This window comes from Barbatula barbatula (genome assembly GCF_947034865.1).
Source record: "Barbatula barbatula genome assembly, chromosome: 8".
Classification (NCBI taxonomy): domain Eukaryota; kingdom Metazoa; phylum Chordata; class Actinopteri; order Cypriniformes; family Nemacheilidae; genus Barbatula; species Barbatula barbatula.
In genome coordinates, this window is record NC_136771.1 from 23772073 (window position 1) to 23796698 (window position 24626).

General features: G+C 38.3%; 1 protein-coding gene across 1 annotated transcript in view; it reads right to left on the reverse strand.

Moving 5' to 3' along the window:
- Nucleotides 1-24626, reverse strand: part of LOC306897055 (receptor tyrosine-protein kinase erbB-4-like) — a gene marked incomplete at its 5' end in the record, with an annotated part of 114379 nt that overhangs the window by 19220 nt on the left and 70533 nt on the right. Inside the window, 15 exons of the mRNA XM_079461527.1 lie at nucleotides 790-922; nucleotides 1346-1390; nucleotides 1837-1991; nucleotides 2584-2677; nucleotides 4893-5025; nucleotides 7298-7497; nucleotides 8174-8264; nucleotides 8810-8883; nucleotides 9426-9552; nucleotides 10384-10497; nucleotides 10585-10726; nucleotides 11322-11440; nucleotides 12901-12962; nucleotides 13214-13352; nucleotides 22336-22522. Coding sequence (XP_079317653.1) covers nucleotides 790-922; nucleotides 1346-1390; nucleotides 1837-1991; nucleotides 2584-2677; nucleotides 4893-5025; nucleotides 7298-7497; nucleotides 8174-8264; nucleotides 8810-8883; nucleotides 9426-9552; nucleotides 10384-10497; nucleotides 10585-10726; nucleotides 11322-11440; nucleotides 12901-12962; nucleotides 13214-13352; nucleotides 22336-22522 — 1815 coding nt within the window. The remainder of the gene's footprint in view (nucleotides 1-789; nucleotides 923-1345; nucleotides 1391-1836; nucleotides 1992-2583; nucleotides 2678-4892; nucleotides 5026-7297; nucleotides 7498-8173; nucleotides 8265-8809; nucleotides 8884-9425; nucleotides 9553-10383; nucleotides 10498-10584; nucleotides 10727-11321; nucleotides 11441-12900; nucleotides 12963-13213; nucleotides 13353-22335; nucleotides 22523-24626) is intronic.

The following is a 24626-nucleotide window of genomic DNA, read 5'->3' on the forward strand; positions in this document are numbered from 1 at the left end:
CATTGTTTATTTTAACATTTGTTTTAATACAATGCCATACCTCATAGAATTCCATTGCATTGCTATAGACGCCATTTTTGCTTTCCATTCTCGGACATGACAGTAGAAACTAGGGAATTGGTATTAATCCATAGCATGGGAAAGATGCATGTTTTGTCCCAAGACTGAGCAGTATATCTCTACTCTTGTGCTTGTTTGGACGAATGCCTCACTTTCGCCTCAGGTTTGTTAAAACTGATTTCAGGATTCTAGTTGTGCGACTGCCTCTGTCAGCTTTTGGACGCTGGGCATCTTCTCAGGCTGACAGCTGTCTATAACGCTGATGCTCGGGCTCTGAATTATCCAAACCAGCATGGACAGGCCATGTTTTTTAATAGGCTGCACATTTATTCTGGGGAACAGGGCTATGCATTAACCCAACAAACCTGCCATGCATTTAAGGAAGGCACAGCGCTGAATACTTTATGTGCTGGGGAATTTGAAATGACACAGCTTATCAAGGAAGTAAACGAACAGGGAAGTCAAGGGCAAGGATAGACTGGGATACCAATGTTAAAAAAGAGATTTAAGGTTTCTGTTTGGTCAACATTTACCTGCTCAGGTATATGTAACCGAGGTCAGCAAGAGAGGGCTGTGTGAGTAAACCTCACTCTCTGACCAATAGAGGTGCTCTACCGACAGACGCTAGAGGCTCCTTTAAACCTCCTTATTGGAGCACCGTCTCCCATCCGGACTGACGCTTGTTCGAGGCGATTAGGACCGGCAACATATACAAAAATAACCTCTCACCTCTGTTTCCAAGAAGCGTCGCAAAGTCCTCTTTTTCTTAATGCTCTTTCTGCGGACGCACACGGCCACACCAAGAACAATGATGACCATCAAAAAGACACTCCCAATTAATCCAGCAGCGATTAGAGGAGTCCTGAAAGACACAGGAGAAACAAACACATTGTTAGTCTTTATTTTAAACTAACAGTGAGCAATATAGTTTTTGAGCATATATTAGTCTTTGCTAATATTTGCCAACGTTCATGTCAATACAATTGATGGCTAATGGTTTATTAATGGAATAATTGAACTAAAAAGGAAAATTCTGTCATCATCTTCTGAAACACTGGACAGATCACATTGTTCTCCTGAATACATTCTTAAAAACCAGAACAAAGAAATGCATACAATAATGTTTTTGCCACTATGGAGGTCAATGGTGCTCCATTTCTGGGAGAACTGTTCCTTTAACTTATGTTAAACGATACAACTTTTGAAGGCCAATTGAGCTAAATATCATCATAGTTTGGGGTTAGATTTAGGGGAACTGGTGGTTATTTTGGGGAGAGACTCTTACCTGTCCAAGATCCCAACACAGTCTTGTACTCTTGGACCAGTGCACCTAAAAAACAAAGAGGTCATTCTCAAAACGAGTTATGTACAGTACTACTGTATCATATTATTTTAACCCCAGGCTGGAGCATGCTTATCAAATAAAACAGAATAAAATATATTCATCGAGCTCTCTAAAGATGTCTAGGGTCATATTCCCATCCGAATCCAAAAGAAAAAGGAACTGACATTTGCTTAAAACATATTTGAGGACCAAAGATAAAAGGTGACCATACTGCATAACACAGCTCTCTGGAGTCAACAACACATTCTCCCCGCTCTCAAATCCCCCGGGCTCATGTGTCTAAGACTGAATGCAGTTACCGAGACAGCTTTACCCACACGGGCAATTAGGTTAGAGCTTTGGGCATATTGCGCTTGATAGAGTTAAACAGTTAAAGCAAGAAAAGAAGCTCACAAATAAATTTAAGTGCAAACATAAGCAAACAGCCTCACCCCTGAGTGCAGTTGGGGTGGCATGGGTGACACTCATTGTTGGTCTCAGCATATTTGAAGATGAAGCTGTTTGCTCCCTGTAGACCGTCGGGGCATTTCTCCACACAGTTGGGCCCGTCTTTCAGATGCAAACACTTCACACAGTGGTCTGGACCCTATTATAGAGGAGATAATAGAAGAAAACATAAACGTGTCTCAATACGCTAATGCACTGTGACTGTGCAACGAAAAGGAAATATTTCATTAAACAGATTCAGCCATGTATTATCTTCCCATTATGGAATATCCCATTCTGATTGGTCAAGCGCTGCATTCGGCAGAAAAATGATGTATAAGGACCCCTAAACTGTACATTTTCCTGTTGCACCTGGCAAACAGCCACATACACTTTTCTAGATTCACCTCTCATTTGCATTCATGCTTTTATCCAATGCGCCATTTTTCCGAGTATGTGCATTCCCTGGCTTTCGAACCCATGACCTTGTAGGCTTTATGCCGTACGCCACATGCAGAAACCGGAAAACAAGTCTCATCAGATCCGGTTCCAGTCTTCTGTATGCGCTTCATTACATAAAGAGCCGTTTATACTCAAAAAGCCTTTTAGTTAGCTGTCAATTAAAAGTAATTATTTGGGAGATTAGGTCATGACATCATGGCCAGGAGAGAAAACATGAAAAACATAGCAAGTTATGATAGAACTAAATAAAAACCAGCAATGGATGTAACATGTAGATTATCAAGTCTTACCGGGCCGTGGCAGGTCAAACTTTTATCTCTGGCCTTCTCACACTGGTTGTCACATGGAACACAAACTGAGCCGTTGGCATACTCTCGAACATCACTAGAATAAATGAACAGCAACTGTTTAGGAGAAATATATGATATATGTTATTGTAGTACATAGCAGTGTACCCTAAAACAATAATAAGTGAAAATAAATAGCATTTTGACTAGTTTTTATAAGTGGCCCAACTAATGTTTCATTTTGAGATTGTAAGGTTTTTTCTTACACTGAATACTGTACATGGAATGAAGGTTCTTTGTACACAGAGACCAGTGGCTATTTCCATTTAACTCCAAATCTTGGTCAATTAACTGTACAAGCCTAAAAAAATCCATAAAAATCCATTGAAGTGAAAACAACTCGACTGCTTCATTTGTTTCCACAACAATTGGTTTCTCCAGTGAGTGCTTGATCAGATTTTTTATAAAGGCAAGACGAAGGGTTTGAGTGTTACAGTGGCTGAGTGGCTACTGGATCTGTCTGCTGCCTTTGACACTGTCAACCATCACATCCTCCTGGCTTCTCTCAGTGCTATGGGTGTCTCTGGAATGGCGTTGCAATGGTTTGAGTCCTACCTCTCGGGTAGGGCATTCAGAGTATCCTGGAGAGATGAGGTCTCCGCGTCCCAACAGCTCAACATGGGGGTGCCACAGGGCTCAGTGCTTGGACCGCTACTCTTCTCCATTTACATGACATCCCTCGGCTCGGTCATTCAGAAGCATGGCTTCTCCTATCACTGCTATGCCGACGACACACAACTCTACTTGTCATTTCAACCGGACGATCCGACGGTCGCTGCTCGCATCGCGGCATGCCTGAGTGACATCTCGCTTTGGATGAAGGATCATCACCTGCAGCTAAACCTTGGAAAAAACGGAACTGCTTGTGATCTCAGCCAACCCAAAGATTCACCACAACCTTGCCATTCAACTAGGCTCATCAACGATTACACTGTCCAGCACAGCCAGAAACCTTGGAGTGGTAATCGACGATCGGATTAACCTCGCAAGTCATGTTGCCAGCACCACCCGGTCCTGTAGATTCATCCTCTACAACATTAGGAAAATTAGACCTTTCCTATCGGAGCACTCTACGCAAGTCCTAGTCCAGGATCTTGTCCTGTCCAAACTGGATTATTGCAATGCGCTTCTGGCTGTACTTCCTGCTTGCACAATCAAACCTCTCCAGATGATCCAGAATGCGGCGGCAAGAGTGGTCTTCAATGAACCGAAGAGAGCGCACGTAACTCCGCTCTTCATCAGGTTACACTGGCTCCCTGTTGCCGCCCGCATAAAGTTCAAAGCCATGCTCCTGGCCTACAAGACCACCACCGGGTCCGCACCATTGTATCTCCACTCGCTAATGCAGATCTATGTTCCTGCCAGATCATCCCAAAAATGAAAAAAGTTACTCTCCCGTACCTTCTCTGGATCTGTTCCACATTGGTGGAATGATCTACCAGCTGCTACAAGATCAGCAGACTCGGTTGCCATCTTTAAAAAAACGCCTAAAAACGCATCTCTTCCGTTAACACATCGCTGATTAATTTTTCCTAACTCTCTTCCCTTTCCTTCTTTAAAAAAAAATAAAAAAATACTAACCTCACTTTTCTTAGCTTTGTATACTGTGCTAGGCTTTAATGGACTAGTTTGTTGCACTTATGTATTTTGTTGCCTGTGTTGTTATAATTGCTTCCAATGTTTCCTCATCTGTAAGTCGCTTTGGATAAAAGCGTCTGCTAAATGACTAAATGTAAATGTAAATGTTTCACTCCACAAATGTCTCAATATAACATACACAAAATGCAAAAAAAACTGTAGTCTCATCCAAAAAGATGACCTTGAATTCTTCCCTAAATCATTGAACGAAAGATAAATAAATGCATTTGAAGCCTGTTTTTATGTTTACTTTCTTGTTTTTTTTTCAGCTTGCCAGAAATGCATGAGGGTCGCTTCTTTAGAATTATTAAAAGCACTCCGATCCCTTGATCTTGATGGTCTGATCATGATGGTAAAATAGCATACAAATCTTCAGAGATAGAAGTTTGAATCTCATACTGTATCTCCATCATTCACAGTTACTACAACCACAAACAAAAAGGAAATGACGGGCACACACAGGATTATCAAACTTCAAGACTGAGCTTTAGAGTCAGTTTGTTTTTCTAATGTGTTACTCTCATTTACAACGGAACAGTGTGAACTTTAAACACTGTAAAACCGGAGCGACAGCCATTTTCTGCTGCTCTGTGAATGAAACCCGGTATGCTCACTTGTGATACAGGTTACAGGTCTTGACACAGCTTTTTCCCCGGCAGAAATATTTACACGAGAGGCACTGATCTGGACCTGGACCCCAGCAGCCTGCTTCTGAACACAGCGCATCGCACACCATCTGCTCTTTAACTGCAAAACACACCAGCACATGAAAAAACACAAACAGAAGGGGAGCTGTTAGTAATGTGGATGAAACATGTTGAAGAAAACAATTTAAAGTTCCAGTGTATAACATTTAGCGGCATCTAGCGGTGAGGTTGCAAATTGCAACCAACGGCTCACTTCACCCCTCCTTTTTGTAGCACTATGGTGGCTGACACAGAGCACATTTTGGGACATTTTCGCTTCTTCGCAGAAGGAGATGACGAAACGCCCTCTGTAGAGCAGTTTGTCCCTTTTGAGCTACTGTTGAAACAACATGGCGACTACCATGCAAGGGGACCCGCGCTGTATGTAGATAGAAATAGCTAATTCTAGGGTAATAAAAACATAATGCTTCATTATGTAAGGTCTTTATACATCTCTGAAAACATTGTTATGCATATTATATTGCATTTCTGTCAATAGATCCTCCAACTTTGTTTTTTCATCCCTTGCACATTTATTGTCAATAAACAGCTAATTCTTAACTTTATAAACAAAAATGAGTAATTGTGCACAAAAATCACTGTCTGTCTTTTAACCTTACCCCGATTATAATAATGATTCATCTCAATACGGAATACTCCATTCTAATTGGTCAAGAATGTGATATTGTGAGTTACCGAAGATTTAATTTGACTTTCACCCAAAAATGAAAATTCTGTCATCATTTACTCACCCTCTGATTGACCCAAACCCATATAAATGTCTACTTTGGAACAATCTGAGGGCGAGTAAATGATGTATCCCTTTAAGATTCATATTTAAACTTCAATTGCATGTTTTAAACACATATAATGGCAGACTGCAGCTTTAAAGAACACTCAAAATTTGCACCGACTTGACTTGTTGATAATGTTACGAGGAGGTTACACAACTGTAACATAATGATCGCTCTCCAAGGCACAACATCTCAAACTGGTCAAAAAGTGGATGACCAGATTGACAAAAAGAAATCGATGTACAATTAGCATCATCCACAAAAAAGAGTGTTGCAATACAACACACGTTTTTGTAAAGCCTCGTGTCCTTCATGATTTCTGTCTGAGCTGTTGGTCAGTCGTACGTCTCGGTCTGTTTTGATCGATGGTGTGTAAGAGACTAATGAATGAGCCAGAAAACCGCCTTATTGATCCACTTATTATGGCACTAATTACACAAGCACAGCTTAGGAAACGGCCTGTTAATGTCGTCATCAGCCTTATGTGTGTAAATTCCACTGGAAACATCTTATTTTAGTGCCTCATTATTGTTTTCGGGTAACTTCACCAACAGAGCCAGATTATTGATAGAGTTATAAGAGCTGTACACGACAGAAAACTTCCTTGCTGCTTGAAAATAAGTGTTTATTATAGGAATAATTCACCCGGACATGACATTTTTGTCATTGTTTGATAGTCCTCACGTCGCCTTGTGAGCTCGCGCTTTCACACAAGAGCTGATAAATGCACACAGGAGAGCAACGAGTGCCGCAGTGATGTTATTGTAAAGTTACTTAAAGGGACAGTTCACCCAAAAATCATTATTTACTCACCCTCAGTTCCAAACCTGTACAAATGACATTGTTCTGCTGAACACAAAGAAACACATTTGAAAGAATGCCTTACAAACCCATGTATCACACGAATATAGAGCGTTTCATCGGACCCTAAAGTTAACAATTATTTTATGTTAATATTAATTTGTTATTAATTATTTTATTGTATAATAATTGTATTGAATAAACGTTGTGTTGAATTTTGTAATTTGTTCATTTTATTAAATAAACAATTTGTTGAATGGGTCATGCGGTTTGGTGGCACTTAAACAAAGCTTATGGCACATTAACATCTAGCGGTCGAGCTCGGTGTCGCAGTCTAAATTCTAAATATTGGAGAGACAAGTTTAGCCAAGTAACGCATCTTCTCGGTTTCTTTTGAGAAATAGAAATAATCTACAGGCACTCTTTTGATGGGGTAACAAAAGTATAACCCCAAATGTAACCCATCTCCATCCCTTTATATCAATTACAAGATATCACAAGACTCAATTAACTCGGTTGCATTTCTCGTGGCAACCAAACTGCAAAATATGATGCTTGATTCTCGGTTTAGTCTATGTAGAGACGGCTTGTCTATCATGGAAACTTTTCAAGCCAATTTATCGCCGTAAAACAGCAGGATTGTTTTACTCACTTCAAACATGATATCTTATTCAGAGCAGATCACAGTCAGTGAACAGATGGAGTCCTAGACGAGAGCTTTGATTGAAAGATACTCACTGCACTCTCTGGGGTCTCTGTTGTTTTTGATCAGGACTCGCTGGGTGCCGGTGCGGAACAGGCCGGTCCAGTTTACCGTGTTGTAGAAGCACAGCTGACTGTTGTTGGTGATGTAAACGTTTCCAGCGCTGATTTCTTTCAAAGACTGAAACTGCAGTGAAGAGATCCAGCGCTGTTTCAGGATCAGTAGAGAAATACCACTGAGAAAACACGTGGAGTCAGTCAATAAGTCTTAGGATGAAATTCCTGTTCTGCTTCCGCCACAATACGAATACAGTATGATGAAACAGTTTTGCAGTTTAGTAAGAAATGATAATAGTGCTACAGGCACTATTTTAAGGCCGTCAGCCGAAGGGAGCGAGCATCATTTTACTCGGATCTAATATGAAACAAGGGAATTCTTAGAAGTAGTTAATGAGAACATTTATGAATACATTAGCAAAGGAATATTTAAATCATTTAGAGTTTGAGTGAATCTGTGAAAAGATTCATCTCAAAAATGGACTTGGAAAGTAGGCTTGGGAAAATAATATGCATGTCCCGACCCCTCTGAAAGCACAAAGGAGCTCTTTAAGCTTTTTAATGCAATAGCAAAGCTGTGGGTTCTGGATGTTACCAATATAACTATATAGATATTATCAGTAATTCACAATTTCGCTATGTTTTTGTGTTTCGTATATTTTATAAATACAAAATGAACATGCACAGTACACAGACATATATTCCGTAAACACAAACTTTTATTCTGGATGCGAATACTCGTGATTATTTGTTTGACAGCCCTAGGGAATTTAAACCGACCGTTGGGTTCGTCCATATCTACCCAACGGTGGAAACACTCTGCAGTGTGAATGTAAAAACGTCCGTGAATTGCACCTATAAAGAGACCGCCCTCCAATCGTGGCAAGGTTTGAGAAAACACCAAGATCCGTCATGTTTTCCGGCCAAGACTGGATGTTCAAGAAGCCTAATAAAAGAAACAATAACAGTTTGTTGCTTTAATAGCAGACATCGGGTCAGTACTGAAATATTTCACAACCAATTACATTAAAATCGAAGTACATTATGGGAAACGATTGCGCTAATTAAAAGAGCCAATTTCATTATCTTAGAGCGTGATTCTTGTTACGTGTTGTTTTATTATCAATTTGGTTTTCTCAGATAGGGCGAAAATACGTGTTCTAAAAGTTCACCAAAAGAACATCCATCACGCTTTTTATTGCTTGAGTTTTTATTATGAATATGTTACTTTGCTGCTACACCCCATTTGCTATCTGGCACAATCATGAGACCACGTTTGAAGTGACAAAAGGCTTTTAACGCAGTCGTAGCTCATTCCTTCGAGGCTTTATAAACAAATAAATACTGCATACTGTACATTTCTTGACAAAGAACATTCCCTACTAAAAGGATAAACGTTGATGTGTAAAGAAATAAAGCAAGTTAATGGTTTTACACAAGGTTAGGCGAGTTCAATGGGTTGTCGTGTGATGAATGGAGATTGTCACTCACCTGTGATTTCTCTAACCGTGCGGAATACATTTAGTCGATCGGGGTCCAGGGCTCCGATACCGTGAAACATATCTCTGTTATAAAACAAAGCCAGAAGTCATACACATAGAGACGTAATATGTGTGTGGGGTTACACAAAAGAATAACAGATTTTATTTCGGACAAAAAAATGCATGTGTGTTTAGAAGAATTATTTATTTATTTATGCCATATCAGCCTTTAAACGCAACTTGTGGTAAACTTCGATTTGGTTTTACCACTATAATACCAACAGAGACTTCACAAAGATCTGTGTACACCAATAACTCCATAATGCAAAAATAAAATAAATACATGCAGAATGTTATAGAGACACTATAACAACTTCAGTGATACCTGCATGATGCTTTTCCTTTTGTCATTGCAAATATATCTACAAAAAGTCTACAAAATTTCTCATCGACAAAAGAAAAAAATCTACAATAGAAATAGAAATAGAAATATATGCCATTCAAATGTTCTCATTTTTGGCTCAATTAAATTACTCCCACATTATTATTCAATTTCTGAGATTAAAAATCAATATTAGTATCAGTCTCAATACATCAGTTTATCAAGCGAAGAGAGTTGGACTCACCCTTTGATGCCTGTGATGAGGAAGATGAGGTTGCCGTTGATCTTGGTGCAGTTGACAAACTTCTCAATGTTGCTGGAATCCACAGTTTGAGCCGTTTGAAGACTGCCCGTCCCTATCCCATCACACACTGAACACAAACATACAGCTTGATTTAATCCTAAATATAGTTTGACATATTTCTCAATTGACAAATGAGCTGAAACATTGTAAAGATCCCATTTCACTCAAAGAGAAAGAGTGATTTAAAACCGAGTCAATTTCCTCTCCATTTCAGCCTAATTATCATCCAACGCGAGTCATATTAAGATCGACTGATATGACCCAGTTTGGTGTCTGGGCCAATTTTCATTTCTACTTGATTTGTTTCATTAATCTTTCCTCTATTTAAAACAACAAACTTCCATAATGATGTTCACAGAAGCATAATCACATTTATGAATCCTGCGATTATATATGTGCATTACTGCTTTACGAGTAGGTTATACATGGAGTACATACTTCATGGCTTTGCAAACGGGTCTTCAAGGTCATGGATTGGAATTCCAGGAAATGTGACTGCATTCAAAGCAGTTTTGGATAAATGTTAATGCAAGGGCCATTTATGCTGGCTTCGTGCAGATATAGCTGGTGAAACCAGCATCATTTAACCCGGCTACTAAGCCCGACAGGCACAACAGCGTCCAAAAATATCACACGAGCGTCCACATCCAGTCCCAAGTTGCAGAAGAAATAAAATAGATGTCCACAGTCTGATATTGAAGCTGCTCTTTAATAATGAAAATCTGTCGACTTTTAATATCAATGTTTGCTTGTCTATTTCCTTTGGACGATACCAGCATCCGCATATTGCATGCTAGTGACCAGCTGTGTTCCATGGACATCAAGAGAAACTGGAATATGACTCATTGATGCCTTCAAGACAAAGCGTATATCTAACATCTTTCGTGACATTGCTAACCTTTCGGACAGATGTCGGTGCACGGGATGCACATCTTGATGTGATTCTCCTCGACTTCCATTTTGTTGCTCGGACAGGCTCGAACGCACGAGCTGTGATCCACCACAAAGTTATCTGTGTTATCAGACAACAGAGAGTAAATTAGTTCATAAAAAAATTATTTAACAGCAACCATAAGACTAAAGGACCGGCGTCTCTTACGTGGACATTTCTTGATGCAGAAAGCTCCGTACGTGTATTTGGCTTTGGGATTGAGCTCAAGCTGAAAGGTTGTTGGATTGTAGACGAACGGTTGGGGACATTGTGTCACGCAGGCCCCGCTGTCATTGAAGTTCGTACAAGCCTGACGACAATGAAAAAAGTGTGAGCACTTCAGTATTTAGCTGTTGTATTCAAACACGCCTTTGTTGACTTTAAACGATAAAGGGAAGGTTCATCCAAAAACTTTGTTGCTCCAATGAACACAGAGAAAGATATTTGGAAGAATGTTAGGAAAACAAAGAGTTCTCGGGCACCTGCCATTTAGATCTTCCCACTATAGTAGTCAATGATGTCTCGAGACTGAAAATGGCTAACATTCTTCCAAATATCTTTCTTTAAAAGTCATTTATTCAGGCATGAAATTACTGTACATGAGCTTGAGTAAATAATAATGGATTTTTCATGTTTCGATGAACTATCCCTTTAATATTATTGCAATTTCTTTCGCTGTCTTAGAAGGATGATGGCACATTTTTTTCAAGTTTAAAACAAATAAGTGCCAAAATATCCTCGAGAATGCACAGCCTTTTATGTCAACAATAAAAATTTACAGCAAGCGTTCTCTCCTCCCTTGTTAAAACAAATAAGGTCCAGACCCTCTGACTATTTTTGGATCATGAACCACGTGAACACCGTGTGCTTAACATCAGGAAAACACGAAAGATGAATTGACGTACAAAGCAGTCCGTGTCTTTGGGTCCGTAGCAGCCACCGGCGCACTCGCGATGACAACAGTTACTGACGTACGGCCCGAAACATCGCCCGTCACACTGTTCTGCACATACCGTCTTTGTTACTGTAAGTTAATAAATACACAATACAAGAAAGAGAAAACGTACATATAAGACACTATAATACATGCGTATTCACATTTTGCCTACAGTATGCATGATCCATGCAGGCTCTTTTAAATCCTTCAAATTGATAATAAAGTCAAAGCAGCATTTTCATTTTTATACCTGAAATTATCTCCAGACAGAAAAATAAATCAAGTTCTGTGCTTTAAAACATACACTATCAAGTACATAGATCCTGTCTACACACTGTAGCAGATGGTAGTCTATTACCTTGAAACCCTTTACACAGTACAAGATGTCTTGTGCAGTTAAAGTCCATCACTTCAACACTCGAGAGGACATCATTCTCTCTCTCTTTCTCTCAGTTTTTTTTTTGCATTTTTCTATAATACGAGCCTCGCTATGAGCCGCATCACCAGCAGGTCACAGAGAAAGAAAGATGTCCAGATACAGACATCCCTCCCAACAGATAATGAGCACACCTACAGTACCAGCCCACAGGCTACTGACAAACCACACTGCAGACCTTTGCCTTTTATTAGAGAGACTGTCAAAACTGAACATTCAGAACCCCGTAACTAAAAGAACCCGCGTCAAACGTGTGACTCTGCTGGAGTTTCAAATCACATTTCAATTATTTCACAAATTTAGCATTATTGGGAGATTTTAATATGAGTCTAAAAACATTACATCTCATTCTTTCAATACTAAACCACCAGAGTAATGCTGATGCATGTTTACAATCTGGCTTGAACCTTTTTTATAAGCTTTCCTGTATCTCAGTGGTAAGAGCATTGTGTTAACAACGCAAGGTTGTGTGTTGGATCCCAGGGGATTGCAGATATCTATGTAACATGCATAGGATAATGCAATGTAAGTCGCTTTGGATAAAAGCATCTGGCAAATGCCTAAATGTAAATGTATATTTAAATATATTAAAAATATACCCTCTTAATAAATAAATATATACATTATATATATATATATATATATATATATATATATATATATATATACACAACGTAACAAAACGCACCGCACAACAATATATTTAAAATTAGTTTTTTTCCTTTAAAGGTCATATGGCACTTGGATTTTGCTGAAATCTATCCTTAAAGCTCCTAAAAGTATATAGTTTGGTTCCAAAATAATAAAACATTTTCAGAAATCAAGTTTTTTTTATTGTGCATTCCAATTTATATCACGCAAACTGCAGTTGGTTTGTTTTGATTTGAGCCATAATAACTCAACTAACACAATAAAACTAAATAAAATATGTTAACATAATAAAAAACATGATTTTATGATTTATGATGATTTATGACTTATCTCATTTTGTAACCAAACTCTTATAGGTACTCTCTATATGAATACAGTTAAGCTACATATTAATACATATCTATAGATAATATAAAGCAGTGGAATAAAGAGAAGAATTATTTTAGCATTCAAGCCTCACAGCTTTGGCATTGGTCCTCCTGGTGACCCCAACAACGTCCATTACAAGATCTATGACACCTTCTACCTGTGGAAGGAACCCAGAATGACCAAACATTTTAGTGCTTCCTACAATAAAAATTCTATCAAAACAATTATTTCAAATGTATCAGCTACGATCATTTAACAATAACCGAGGCCAAACTTTTTCTAACGGTGTAACCATTCACACAATACAGCAACTTCTGTGCAGCTCCTCTCTCTGGATTCATAAACATAGATTCCAAAAATATCATTATGTATCATGAAACAAATGTCATTATTTGAACAGATACTCACATGTGTTTCTACTGTTGTTCGAAGGAACCACCAAGAGTTCAGAACGCGGGTTCTTGATGATGTCATGCCAGTGGATGGTGTCAGCGTGGCACAATAAGTTGTTCTGATCCACATACACGCCCCCATTCAAGATTTCTGTCGGAAAACAATCTGTTTAGGTCAAGGATCATAAAAATGTCATACTGTATTTCTGCTTGTCCTTGTCTCAGGACTCTTATTTTAAAATGTAGTCGCTTCCTGTTTTCTCCTCTTTTCCTGATCCACCTCATGTTCTTTTTGTTGCTTTCAGGTGAAGTTGGAAATATCATGATTTTGAGTCCCGAAGCAACATGTTGGATTTTTGAATGAGATATTCTAGATAACACACGAGTTGTGATGGTATGGGCTGTGTGGAATTCCAAAATGCAAAAAACTGTGATGGTAATGAATTATTTTGTAAAGCTCTTTCTGTAAAACTAAATGTTTTAATTCAACACCAATGTGTACCTGGTGGGAAACTAATACAAAATCCCCATGTCTTCTGCGATGTCTGGGCACTTTGTTTTAACATAACAGGACACATTAATGGAACAATATCCAGATTACGAAAATACCAACACAACATCAAAGGAAAAGAGAAACATTGCTGAGAACTCTGTGTGATTATTAATACGAAAGGTACAGTAAAGGGTCATTCCGGCCAAAAATGAAGTAGTTTTACATATGTATGACAAATTAAGGTCGTTTTGGAAGAGCCACACGACATCCGGTGTCAGCATCGCTCAACCCATGCGCATTCAGATGTGGAGCCTGTGTGGTCAGAACGTGCATGTGTCGAGCGATGCTGACACCGGATGATGCACTGGTGTCATATGGCTCGTCTGTCGGAAAGCTTCCAAAACGTCCTTAATTTGCGTTTACAGGGTAACGTGGAGGTCATACAGATGTTAAAATACTTGAGGGTGAGTCATTTATTGCTTAAGTTAACCTGTATTTCATTCAAGCAGATCCATTGCAACAAAACAGGTTTACATTGATGTACTGAAGTATGGATGAAAAGTTCATTTATTTCAGATGCGTATAATCTTAAAAGTTTATGTTTCCCAAAAGCATCACTCCAAAAGCCTTCTCCATCATTTAGATGGTTAAACCATCACACAGTTTTTAATGAGCATGTGTGAGTTACACGGGCCAGACAGTTCAATTCTCTGTGTGTTTTTATGATTGAGAATAGATTTTTGCATCCCTGATTGGCATTTGTAAATGACAAGGTTTTATCAGCGTCTCTCTCCATTGCCAAACTTCTGTCTGAGAGTGTGAAAGCCAGTATCAGACACCTTGCATGGTTGGCTGGTTGTATTGTACCATGTTTCCCAAATACATTGAATGAGTCTGGAAGAAAATACGACTTGATACACATCCAAACACACACAAGCTCTATAATGATTTTCTTCTTTATACTCCTGGGTTTACCAGGTCTTGGGTGTATTTCAACAGATAATCGGCCATGTCGAATGCCCCCTTAATACTTAAAACATACATTATGGCCCGGTTTCACAGACACGGCTTAGCTTAAGCCAGGACTACGCCTTAGTTGAGTTATTTATGTCACTTTTATAAAAATGCCTTAGAAAAATGCATCACTGGTGTGCATCTTGAGGCAAAACAATGGAACTGATATATTTTGAGATATTACTGGGCAAGTTATATTCAGTTAAGACAGGTCACACATTCTGGGACTAGTCTTAAGCCTTGGCAAATATCCGTAACACAACAGAAATGCATCTTTGTGTAGGCTGTAACCAGCCTTCCTTTTCTGAAACCTGAAAATAATTTTCATAGAAATTAAAACGGCTCCGGGATTATTCACAGTCTGAATCTTCAATTCTCGGAAAACCTGAACAAAAGCTTTGCTAAAAGCAAACACAAAGTGCTACATCAGAGATTTCCCTGACAATAAAACTGATTTAAATGACACTCGCATCTCCAGTGGAGTGTTGACAGAAAGTGGCCACGGCTTATGAATGCTTTACTATATTGAATATCATGTCCAAAACATACACACATAACACACTGTTGGTCACTAGATTTGAACTTTTAAACCGATTTTTAATGCTTATGCTTTAAATGTCTCAAAAATACCATACATGTTTATATGAAAAGTGCCCGAAACAAACATATATTCATACCCAAAAGGAGCACCCCCTTTTTCCGATTAATGCAGCAGAAAATATCCTCCTTTGGCTAAAAGATGGAAATGTATCACTACATGAAACCGTGAAAAAAATGCAAGTGTTTTTCCATTAGCTTGTTTGACAGCGGTGAAGAGATTGTTTTGCATGACAAATGCGAGCGCGCAGACTGCGTGGGGGGAAGACCTCCTCATGGATAACCGTAATTGTTTTGATGGCTTCCGATTAAATTTTAGCCGTCTTAAATGTTATTATTTTACAGTGAATCGCTGTGACAAATATGATGCATTGTCCCCATAACAGAAATAATATGCAAGGCAGCGAAAAAATAAATAAATAACAGCTGTTAAAACTTTGTAAAAGATTATTGCTTTGTTTGGTTCCGGGTCTCCAATTTGTGAGCGCTTGTTGGCTTCAAAACATGCGCAGCTGCTCTTTAGAGGAAGACAGTCAAATAGATCTTGCGTGGCCAGTGCCCAAAAAAGTTTTGAGGAAAAACTTGATGAGCAGGATATTAAATCCGTCATTTTTGTCCTTTTTGGGCTGGACACAAAATGCATGAGATGGAAATGATGTTGGTTACTTACCTTACATAAACAATGTTTGAAAATGTATTATGGCAACACTATATAATATTTTATAATACTATGTAAAATGATATGATTATAGTATGTAATATATGCGTATATATATATAGTGCACTGTTAAATGGGTGTCACAATTGTGTAGTTAGTATTATGTTTTTTTTGTCCAGAACTGTTATTGCAAGAACCGTCTAGTCTGTATAACCGATAAAGGAGTTCACCTTCAAAATTAAAAGTGTGTCATCATTTATACCCCATTCAATTCTATTGTAACCAATGCAAGTGAATGGGGGGCTCTTTTTAACAACATTCTTCAAAATATCTTATTTTGTCATACAGGTTTGAAAAAGCAAGAGGATGAGTAAATGGTGACAGAATTGTCACTTTGAAGGTGAACTACTCCTTTAAGTAACTCATTCCTTACGTTCCGATGATAAATGTTGCTGGTGGAGTTCATTTGCAGTTCCTTACTATATTTCAGACCAAAATGGCTGCTGAAAGAAAAAATGAGAGATGTTTGGAGTCACTCTATTTATATAAAATAAATGCTAATGTTATTTCCCCTTCCGTCTTGCGCTTGCTTAGTGCCATTTCCACTAATATCCTCTTCAGACTAGCATCACGTTCCACAGCCCTCGACGGCTGCCGCGCTCCATCATTCAGCCGGCAGTCCGCCTTCCCGACTCGTCTCATTATTAAGCCGCACGGGGAGGGGAGCTTGGCTTGTGGTGATAGCACGGAGCCTGGAAATCACACCCGGCAGCACAACAACAGCAGGGTCTCATGAGGACGGCTGGGACGGTTGGTCGAGCGGCGATACGGCCGTCTCCTGCTGACAGTACCCTGCGAGAACCAAATAGCAGATGCACCTTGCATTTCTTTCCTGTATCCTTTTAGATTTGGTTAAAGGTAGATGTAATTGCAGGAGGTGGTGTGTTTGAAATAAGTCTCTTAGAATTCTCCAAAGTGTTATGGAGAGATGAAAAACACACAACAATTATGTTTGCCTTTTACAGTAGAATTAGAAATATTGATAATGTTGTTCTCCTGGGATGTAAAAGGAATAGTTCAACCAAAATAAAATACAAATGTTGTCATGATTTACTTCGAAATTTCTTCTTTTGTGTTCTACAGAAGAAATAAAGTCATACAGGTTTGAAATGACAAGAGGTTGAGCAAACGATGACAACATCAAACTTTTGGGTGAAACATCTCTTTAAGTTGACTGTCAGCATTCATTTTACAAAAATAATCTTGTCCATTCAGACAGAAAGGGTTGACGTATTTGAAAATGCTGTTTAGAGGTTTATTTGCCATTTTTGCCTTCAAGTACAGAGACATGGAGAGATGTTACCAAAAACAAGAAAGAAATGAGCAGTAATCTGTGCTGACTTGCTATCAAATTGCCATTAGTGAGGCTGATACCATCATATTTCTGTTCATCATAAGAGGAATAATTTACAACCATTCATTACTAAACCAAACAAAAGTGACCTTAACAAAACTCAAGTATCCCTAAAGCAGCCCAAAATTCATAACACAACTGCAATCCGTCAAGACTATTATTCCCTTGATGATACTGTACATTAGACTGCTGAAAATATTACTATTTTGTCCTGTAGTGTACAGGGACAAGAAGTCAAATATCTTCTGCAACAGCGGACCTTTGAGTCGGGCATAAGCTTTAAAAGAACAACTGAGACCACCGAGAGAAAAACACCCAGAATGCAATTTGCCACCAGAATTGAGTCAGGAGATCTCTTTATATCCCCACCGCAGGAAGTCCTCAGAGGATTGTATTAATCACATTCTGCTGCAATGAACAGCCATTGTTTTTCCAGATTCCGACGCAAACCAATTATTACCCACAATGCACTCCTCCTGTCCCCCTTTGTTCTTGACTGATGGTTGGAAAAACAGAATTTGCAGACATAATTTCATATTCAGGAAGTAATATTATCACAATAGCTTTGGAAATAAAATCAAAGTACTTATAAATATAATTTTCAAGGATGAGCAGTGACAGCTTCGGAAAGATAATATATGTGCGTGCCTTATTTCAGCCATCCACTGCATAGTTACGCCAAGACGGCAACTAAAGACACAAATTGAAACTTGCCAGTTGCCAAAAAACTTGCCAAAATGGTTTATTGCCAGTTTATTAAGATGTTCAGATTCAAATGAAAAAATCTTTAATGTACTTTCTTGTTTTTCCCTTTTTGCTAATTTGCTTGTTGAGTGATGGACTAGTTGTTAGGGAAGACTAATATGAAGCACAGCTATAAGATTCCTCTATTTAGTCAATTTTTCTACTATTAACTGTCAGTTTTCATCCCTTCTAGTTTGTATTTCCTTTCTAATCGGTATGAAACAGAATTCTGAGTTGATATCAAATCTTTTTGAGAAAAAATGTAGCAGGAAATCGTTTTATTTATATCTGAATTGAGTAAATTACAATAAGGATGAAAAGTTTTGTTTGTGCATTGATGCACAATCTGAAATAAGTCTGATAAACACCATTATGCAACATCACAACATTTATTTCCGTCCAGTTGCATCATTTCAAGCGGAGATCTTGTATTGATGATGGGAAAGTCACTCAAAGTTGACTTCGGCTTTCTCCAGCACATCTGAAAGACGTTCAGTTGGGTTGAGGTCAGGACTCTGGTGGTCAATTCACATCATCTTAGTTGTTGTTTTCTTTGTTTGATGCAGGTCAATGTATGTGTTGTTTTTTCCACAACCACGGAAAATGTCTACATTTTATTCAAGAGAGGAGACGCTACACAATACATCCGTCAAGGTTAAAGAATAATTGTGAGATGAAATAAATAATTACATTCAATCGTAGCCGTTTAAGTCTGCTTAATTCAAATCAATGTGGTAAAGTGCTAAAACCAGTGCTAAAAAAGACGTGATTCTGTTCCATCACTCACATTGTTGAATTCCAGACAGCATAACACATGACAGTGCCCATGCGCCTTGAAAACTTGAGAAACTCAACAAACCTGAGAGGCTCTCGAGTGCATTAGTACAAAATGCGTGTCCTCAAATCTGAAAAGCTTCAAAACTTGTCTGCGAGACGGTTTTCTTAAAAGTCCGAACAATAACGTGGACCCAGCTGGATCAAACCTGGTCATCCAATCAGACGCAACCTTGGGTTCACGGACAGTGCGGACAGCAGATCAGAAGCAAGAAAATGATCATTAAGTGAGCGGCCAAGGCTGTGTGTCGGAGAACGCAGAACAGGACAGACCAGCTGCGGGGGCGAGCAAGACTACGCTTCACATCAAGGCTATCGAATTAATACACAACCGCTGGGGATGTGAACAGGCATACATATGAGGATGCAAACTGTGAGGTTAGAAGGATGTTTGTGTAACATAATGAATAAATTAGTCGACGCGAAGTTGTGGATTCAGCAAACGTGGCGTAGAACTCGACAGAGGACTTTGGGGAACAGACTGTACAGGATTCAAACAAAATGTGAAAATAACACAGTCACAGTAACTCGTGTTTCGTGAAAAGAATCTAAAATCTTTTTTGAAACATGACTGAAGATGAGATTTGTTTAGTTTTAGGGTGGCAAGTGTACGATAGTCAATATCTTGAGGTCGTCAATAAAAGTTCATGTTTGAGAATTTATGTCTAAATGATATATAATTTATAATAGAGAATATACTATATTCAATATATGTAAATATAATATACATATACTTATACACAAAGAGTTTATTTGCACAAACAGATAACTGTTTGAATTTTGTGTTGTTATTGTATAAATTAGATTATTTGATAAATTATACTATATAATATTTTATTATTTATTTATTGTTTTTATTGTGTTTTTGTTATTACTTAATCAAAACAACCCAACTACAGTTTGATTGATGCCACTTTAAATGCACAATAAAAAACATACATTTTGAATTTTTGTAAGTTATCTGTTTTTGCAAATAAACTCTTTACAGTATATTATTTCATATATTTATTGTGAATATATACCTTTACATGAAATATGTCTGTGTGCTGTATTTATAAAAAAAACACATACACATACATGAAAACAAAATTAAGAAAATAATTTCATGTATTTATTTATATTAAACCAATAAATTAAACGATATATACATGTTTAGTCATTCATATATTTCATTTTTTTTAATATATGCTGTATGTGTGTGTTTTTATAAATACAAAATTAGTATGCAGACGTAAACAGCACACATACATATATTATGTAAACACAAACTTTTATTCTGGATGCGATTAATCGTTTGACAGCCCTAATAAAAACGATATATTAACCGACTAAAATACTTGTATTACAATTTAGGTAAATCATCTACGGTCTACACTTTACTTTTATGAGAATATCACAAACATTTACCTACATATAGATTATTTGACTATCCGGCATGACAATTGGAATATCAATCTAATTCTAATATTAAGGACTGCACGTGTTAATAAAGTGCGATTCATCTTTGAGACATTACAGAGGTCGTCTGCAAGGACATACACAGAAGAAGGAACAAGGGATAGGAGGACCACAGAAAATATCAGATTAAGTTCAATATTGTATCGTAAATTGCTTATGAAAGCTATTGATCATCCTGCAGAGATGTGGAAACAGTGATGTTGTAATCGAAGCATCCATTCATCACCAGTGCAGAATATCTCAAGGGTCTGAGAAGAAACTTTAATCTCCTAAGACTCATATCTAAAATTGCACAATCGTGACTACCTCCGCCTTAAGAATCACAACCTACCAACAAAGCCGAGGGGATGGAAAAATGAAACAAAGTATGCGATTCAAAAACAGTGAAAAATGTTCAAGATACCTCACAATGAGGAATTTGATGTTTTCCGAGTCTAAGACTTTTCTGCTGTCTTACTGGAATAGGAGTTATGAAGTATACTCTTGTGTTTTATGAGGGGTTGCGGGACCGTTAAAAGTATGCAACTTTCTGTAACACCGGGTTAGATGATGCCATTTAGATGTAAAAAAAAAGTAAACATTTGTATGGATTGATTAAGTATAATAAAAGTTGAATTAATGGTTCTGTTTCAGATTTCTCAATGGTATATCGGTATTAAACCGTTTTTGTTACGAACCCCACAAAAAAAGCTATTTCTTAGCTTACCAATACATACATCACGGGTCCCCTTGCATGGAATTGCCCTAAACGGACAAACTGCTCTACAGTGTGCATTTCCTTAGGACGTTATTTCCTTGGGCAAAGAAGCGCAACAAAACCTCACAACATCTTAGTCCTCTGTCAGCCAGCGCAGTGCTTCGGAAGGGAGGGATGGAGTGAGCCGTTGGTTGCAATTCACAACCTCATCATATCCTTAAGTTATTCCAAAGACAAATGTTTGTCCTTAAGCTACAATACATTACGTTAGCCTCTATATTTTCATCTCTGTTTGAAACACGTAATTGCAGGTAACTTTGAATGCGTATCTTTATGTGCGTTGAAGTCACGTTTTAAAAGCGAGATGACAAATAGATATTTAACAACTGAATGTCCATTCAGATTCATGTTAAGTAAATTTGGTCGTAGAAAGTACTGTTAGTAACCAAACGGCATGTGCACAGACCACGATCAAGAAACTACAAGCAATTCTAGTACTAGGAAACCCAATCCTTTGTTTCAATTCAATCAACCATTGAAGTGGCAAAACCTTATTTATGATTCATCTAATTTAATGCGAGAAGCCTGCTGGGCATGTTGGTGGCTGTCTCAACTTACTGTTCATCACCCGCTCACCCCTGTACCACCTGCCGGACTCCTCTGCGCCTCCATGAGTCATTACATGCCAGACAACCATTAACACGCCTCTGGCTGCTTTCCTCTGAGGCACCGCAGACTTCCTGGTACTTTTGACTCCTTTATCTGTTTTTGCTTCCTTCCATATCTTTATACATCCCAGCAGGGATTTGGACATATTGTTCTAAGACGGGTATCATATTATGGAGCTTAATGATAGTGTCACTATGAGGCGACTTAGCGAGGTAGAAAAAATAAGCCGGCCATATGCCGCCTGTAAGACACGTTCCGATGTAATCAGCTGATAAGATAAACAATAATTACAGTCACATAATGAAGAGAAACTCATTTATTTGAGAGAAGTTTTCTGATCTACACGATTAGCATAACCACGGCATGAAGGGCTTTATTAGCCGGCGTGTGTTTACACACGTCGAGCGATTGCTATGTCAACTTTCTCGAAGACGTTCCCATGACCTTCAAGTGGCAACAAGGTACACAGTTTATCTATTTATATTTCAACCAACTTTTCCCAAAACACTACCACATAATTTTGAATGCGAAACATGCACAATGTAGTTTAATATACCCGTCAAGTTTTTGAGGCCGAGCTGCCTGAGGCCGGAGTATCCATCTCGCCTGTAGTTGAGGAAGATGGCCAGCGCGTAACGTCCTTCGTAGAGCTTGGTGCCGCGGATGATCCGCAGGTTCTCCAGGGGAAGATAGTCAAACTGGTTCAGCGCCACCAACACGTAACCCGTCACCTCCCGGATAGACTGCGGAGAAACAAAGAAACGCATGCATCCTAATCACACCAAGGACAATGCAGATCAATATAATTACAAAGAAAATTACTTTTTCACCCAGAAGCCGTTACCTTTAGAGATCTAAGTCACGCTTTGGAAGAAAACACCATTTTGTGACAGCTTTAATGTCTGTACAGTTTCACATTAGAAACACTAATGTGTATTATTCTGAAATTCTTGAATATATGAGCAGTTAATATGTTAAAAATATTTGAGTGTCTGTTACTTATTTTCCTTTTCAGAGTAGAGACCCTCTCCTTTGTCTTGTACCTTTCTAAAGCAGCGTGGGCCCATAGTTTCCCTTCTTATAAGCAAAACTTCATCATTTATTAGTCGACTCATCAAACAGCTTTAATATGATTTGAAAAGATAATGAAACAGGAGACTCGTGGACCCTCCCACTCCACACCCACATCAATCACGTTGACATCCAATCACTGTTTGGTACTACGTGTCATTAGCGGCAGAGGATGGGTTTGTTTCATGATAGAGTCGTGAATGTGATGGAACTCTACTGAAGTGATGTTTGTCATGAAGATCCATCCGAAGAGCTGTAGCACACAGAGACAGAAACACCTGTCACCTGTCAGTCAGTTAAACTGCTAGAGATCATTATTACCATATCTGACCTCAAGTTTATCCATCCATTTGTTTCAAATGTTTGGGTTATGAATTTGTATGTTGAATGCCCTTGACCTACTGACCCAATATGACTACGATTTGCATTTCGGTGAGTTTGGTATTTTTGTCAATGACAGGACTGCAAACTTGACTTCACACACTAGATCTTGATTCACTCATAGTAAAGAGTTGCTACTAATAGTAATAAGCCACCACTATTAAAGTCAGCATCAGTTTCCGTTACCAAGCAACAAACCTACAACCTCTAAAAAGTATGTCAGGCCCTCAGGCCACAGGCAGAATTTCTAATTCAGTTCTAATTTACCTTATTTAATTAAAGGATTAGTTTGCTTTTTTTCCCAACCGTCTCAAATAACACTGTTTACTTTGACACAAATTTGTTTTCCTGCCCTTTTAGGTATTAGAGAATTCGCTGGACCATTGCCTTACAGCTGCGAGGAATTAAAAAAATCCTGCTTTTGATATTTTAATAGACGTTCTTAAGAACACACCCTTAATGCGTTTATTATTCCTTTTTTTGGGGCGATTGCTGTTCTGCATCGCGATTAATAATTGATTTAAGGCAAATTAGCAAGAAGGTAAACAATCCACATTTTATAGCTTAATGAGGCTTAAACCGGTTGATGCTTGTATAAGTTTTGCAGTTTTAAAAGCATGCTAATATACAGAATGTTGACAACAAGTCAAGTTTTTAGTATATCCAAATATGTTAATTCATACTTTGTATTTACACTACCTTGTTAAAAAGCAAAAGACTTAAAACTTTCACATTTTTAAGCAAAAAATGATATGTTCATGCTTTGACTTTTGTGCCTGAATTATTAGTAGATCATTTTCACTTATTCATGCATTTATGACCTCAAGACTTGACTACTGTAATGCCTGTCCTGCATCATCAATAAACAAACTACAGTTAGTTCAGAAAATACCATCACATAACCCCAATGTTATCAACCCTTCACTGGCTACACATTAAGTATCGTATTGACTTTAAAGTTCTTTTAATCACTTATAAAGCCTTAAAGGGCTTAGCCCCGACCTACCTAACAGAGCTTCTATCACACTACAACCCATCACACTCTCTAAGATCTCAAAACTCACGACTTTTAATAACACCTAGAATACCTAAATCCACCAAAGGGGGTCGAGCTTTCTCATACGTAGCACCTAAACTCTGGAATAGACTTCCTGATATTATTCAAGGATCAGACACACTCGCCCAATTTAAATTTACATCTTTCCAGTTAAGCATTCACTTAATGCATAGTATGCTAAATAAATAATAACTAATAAATGAATGAACAATGTCATTATTCTCTTTCTACACTCCTCCCCCGCCTCGGGATGCCCATCTGAGCCTGCGGACTGACTGACCATCCAAGCTCCAGTTCAGCCACCCAAGAGCAAAGTGACCATCTGACCATCCCAGGTC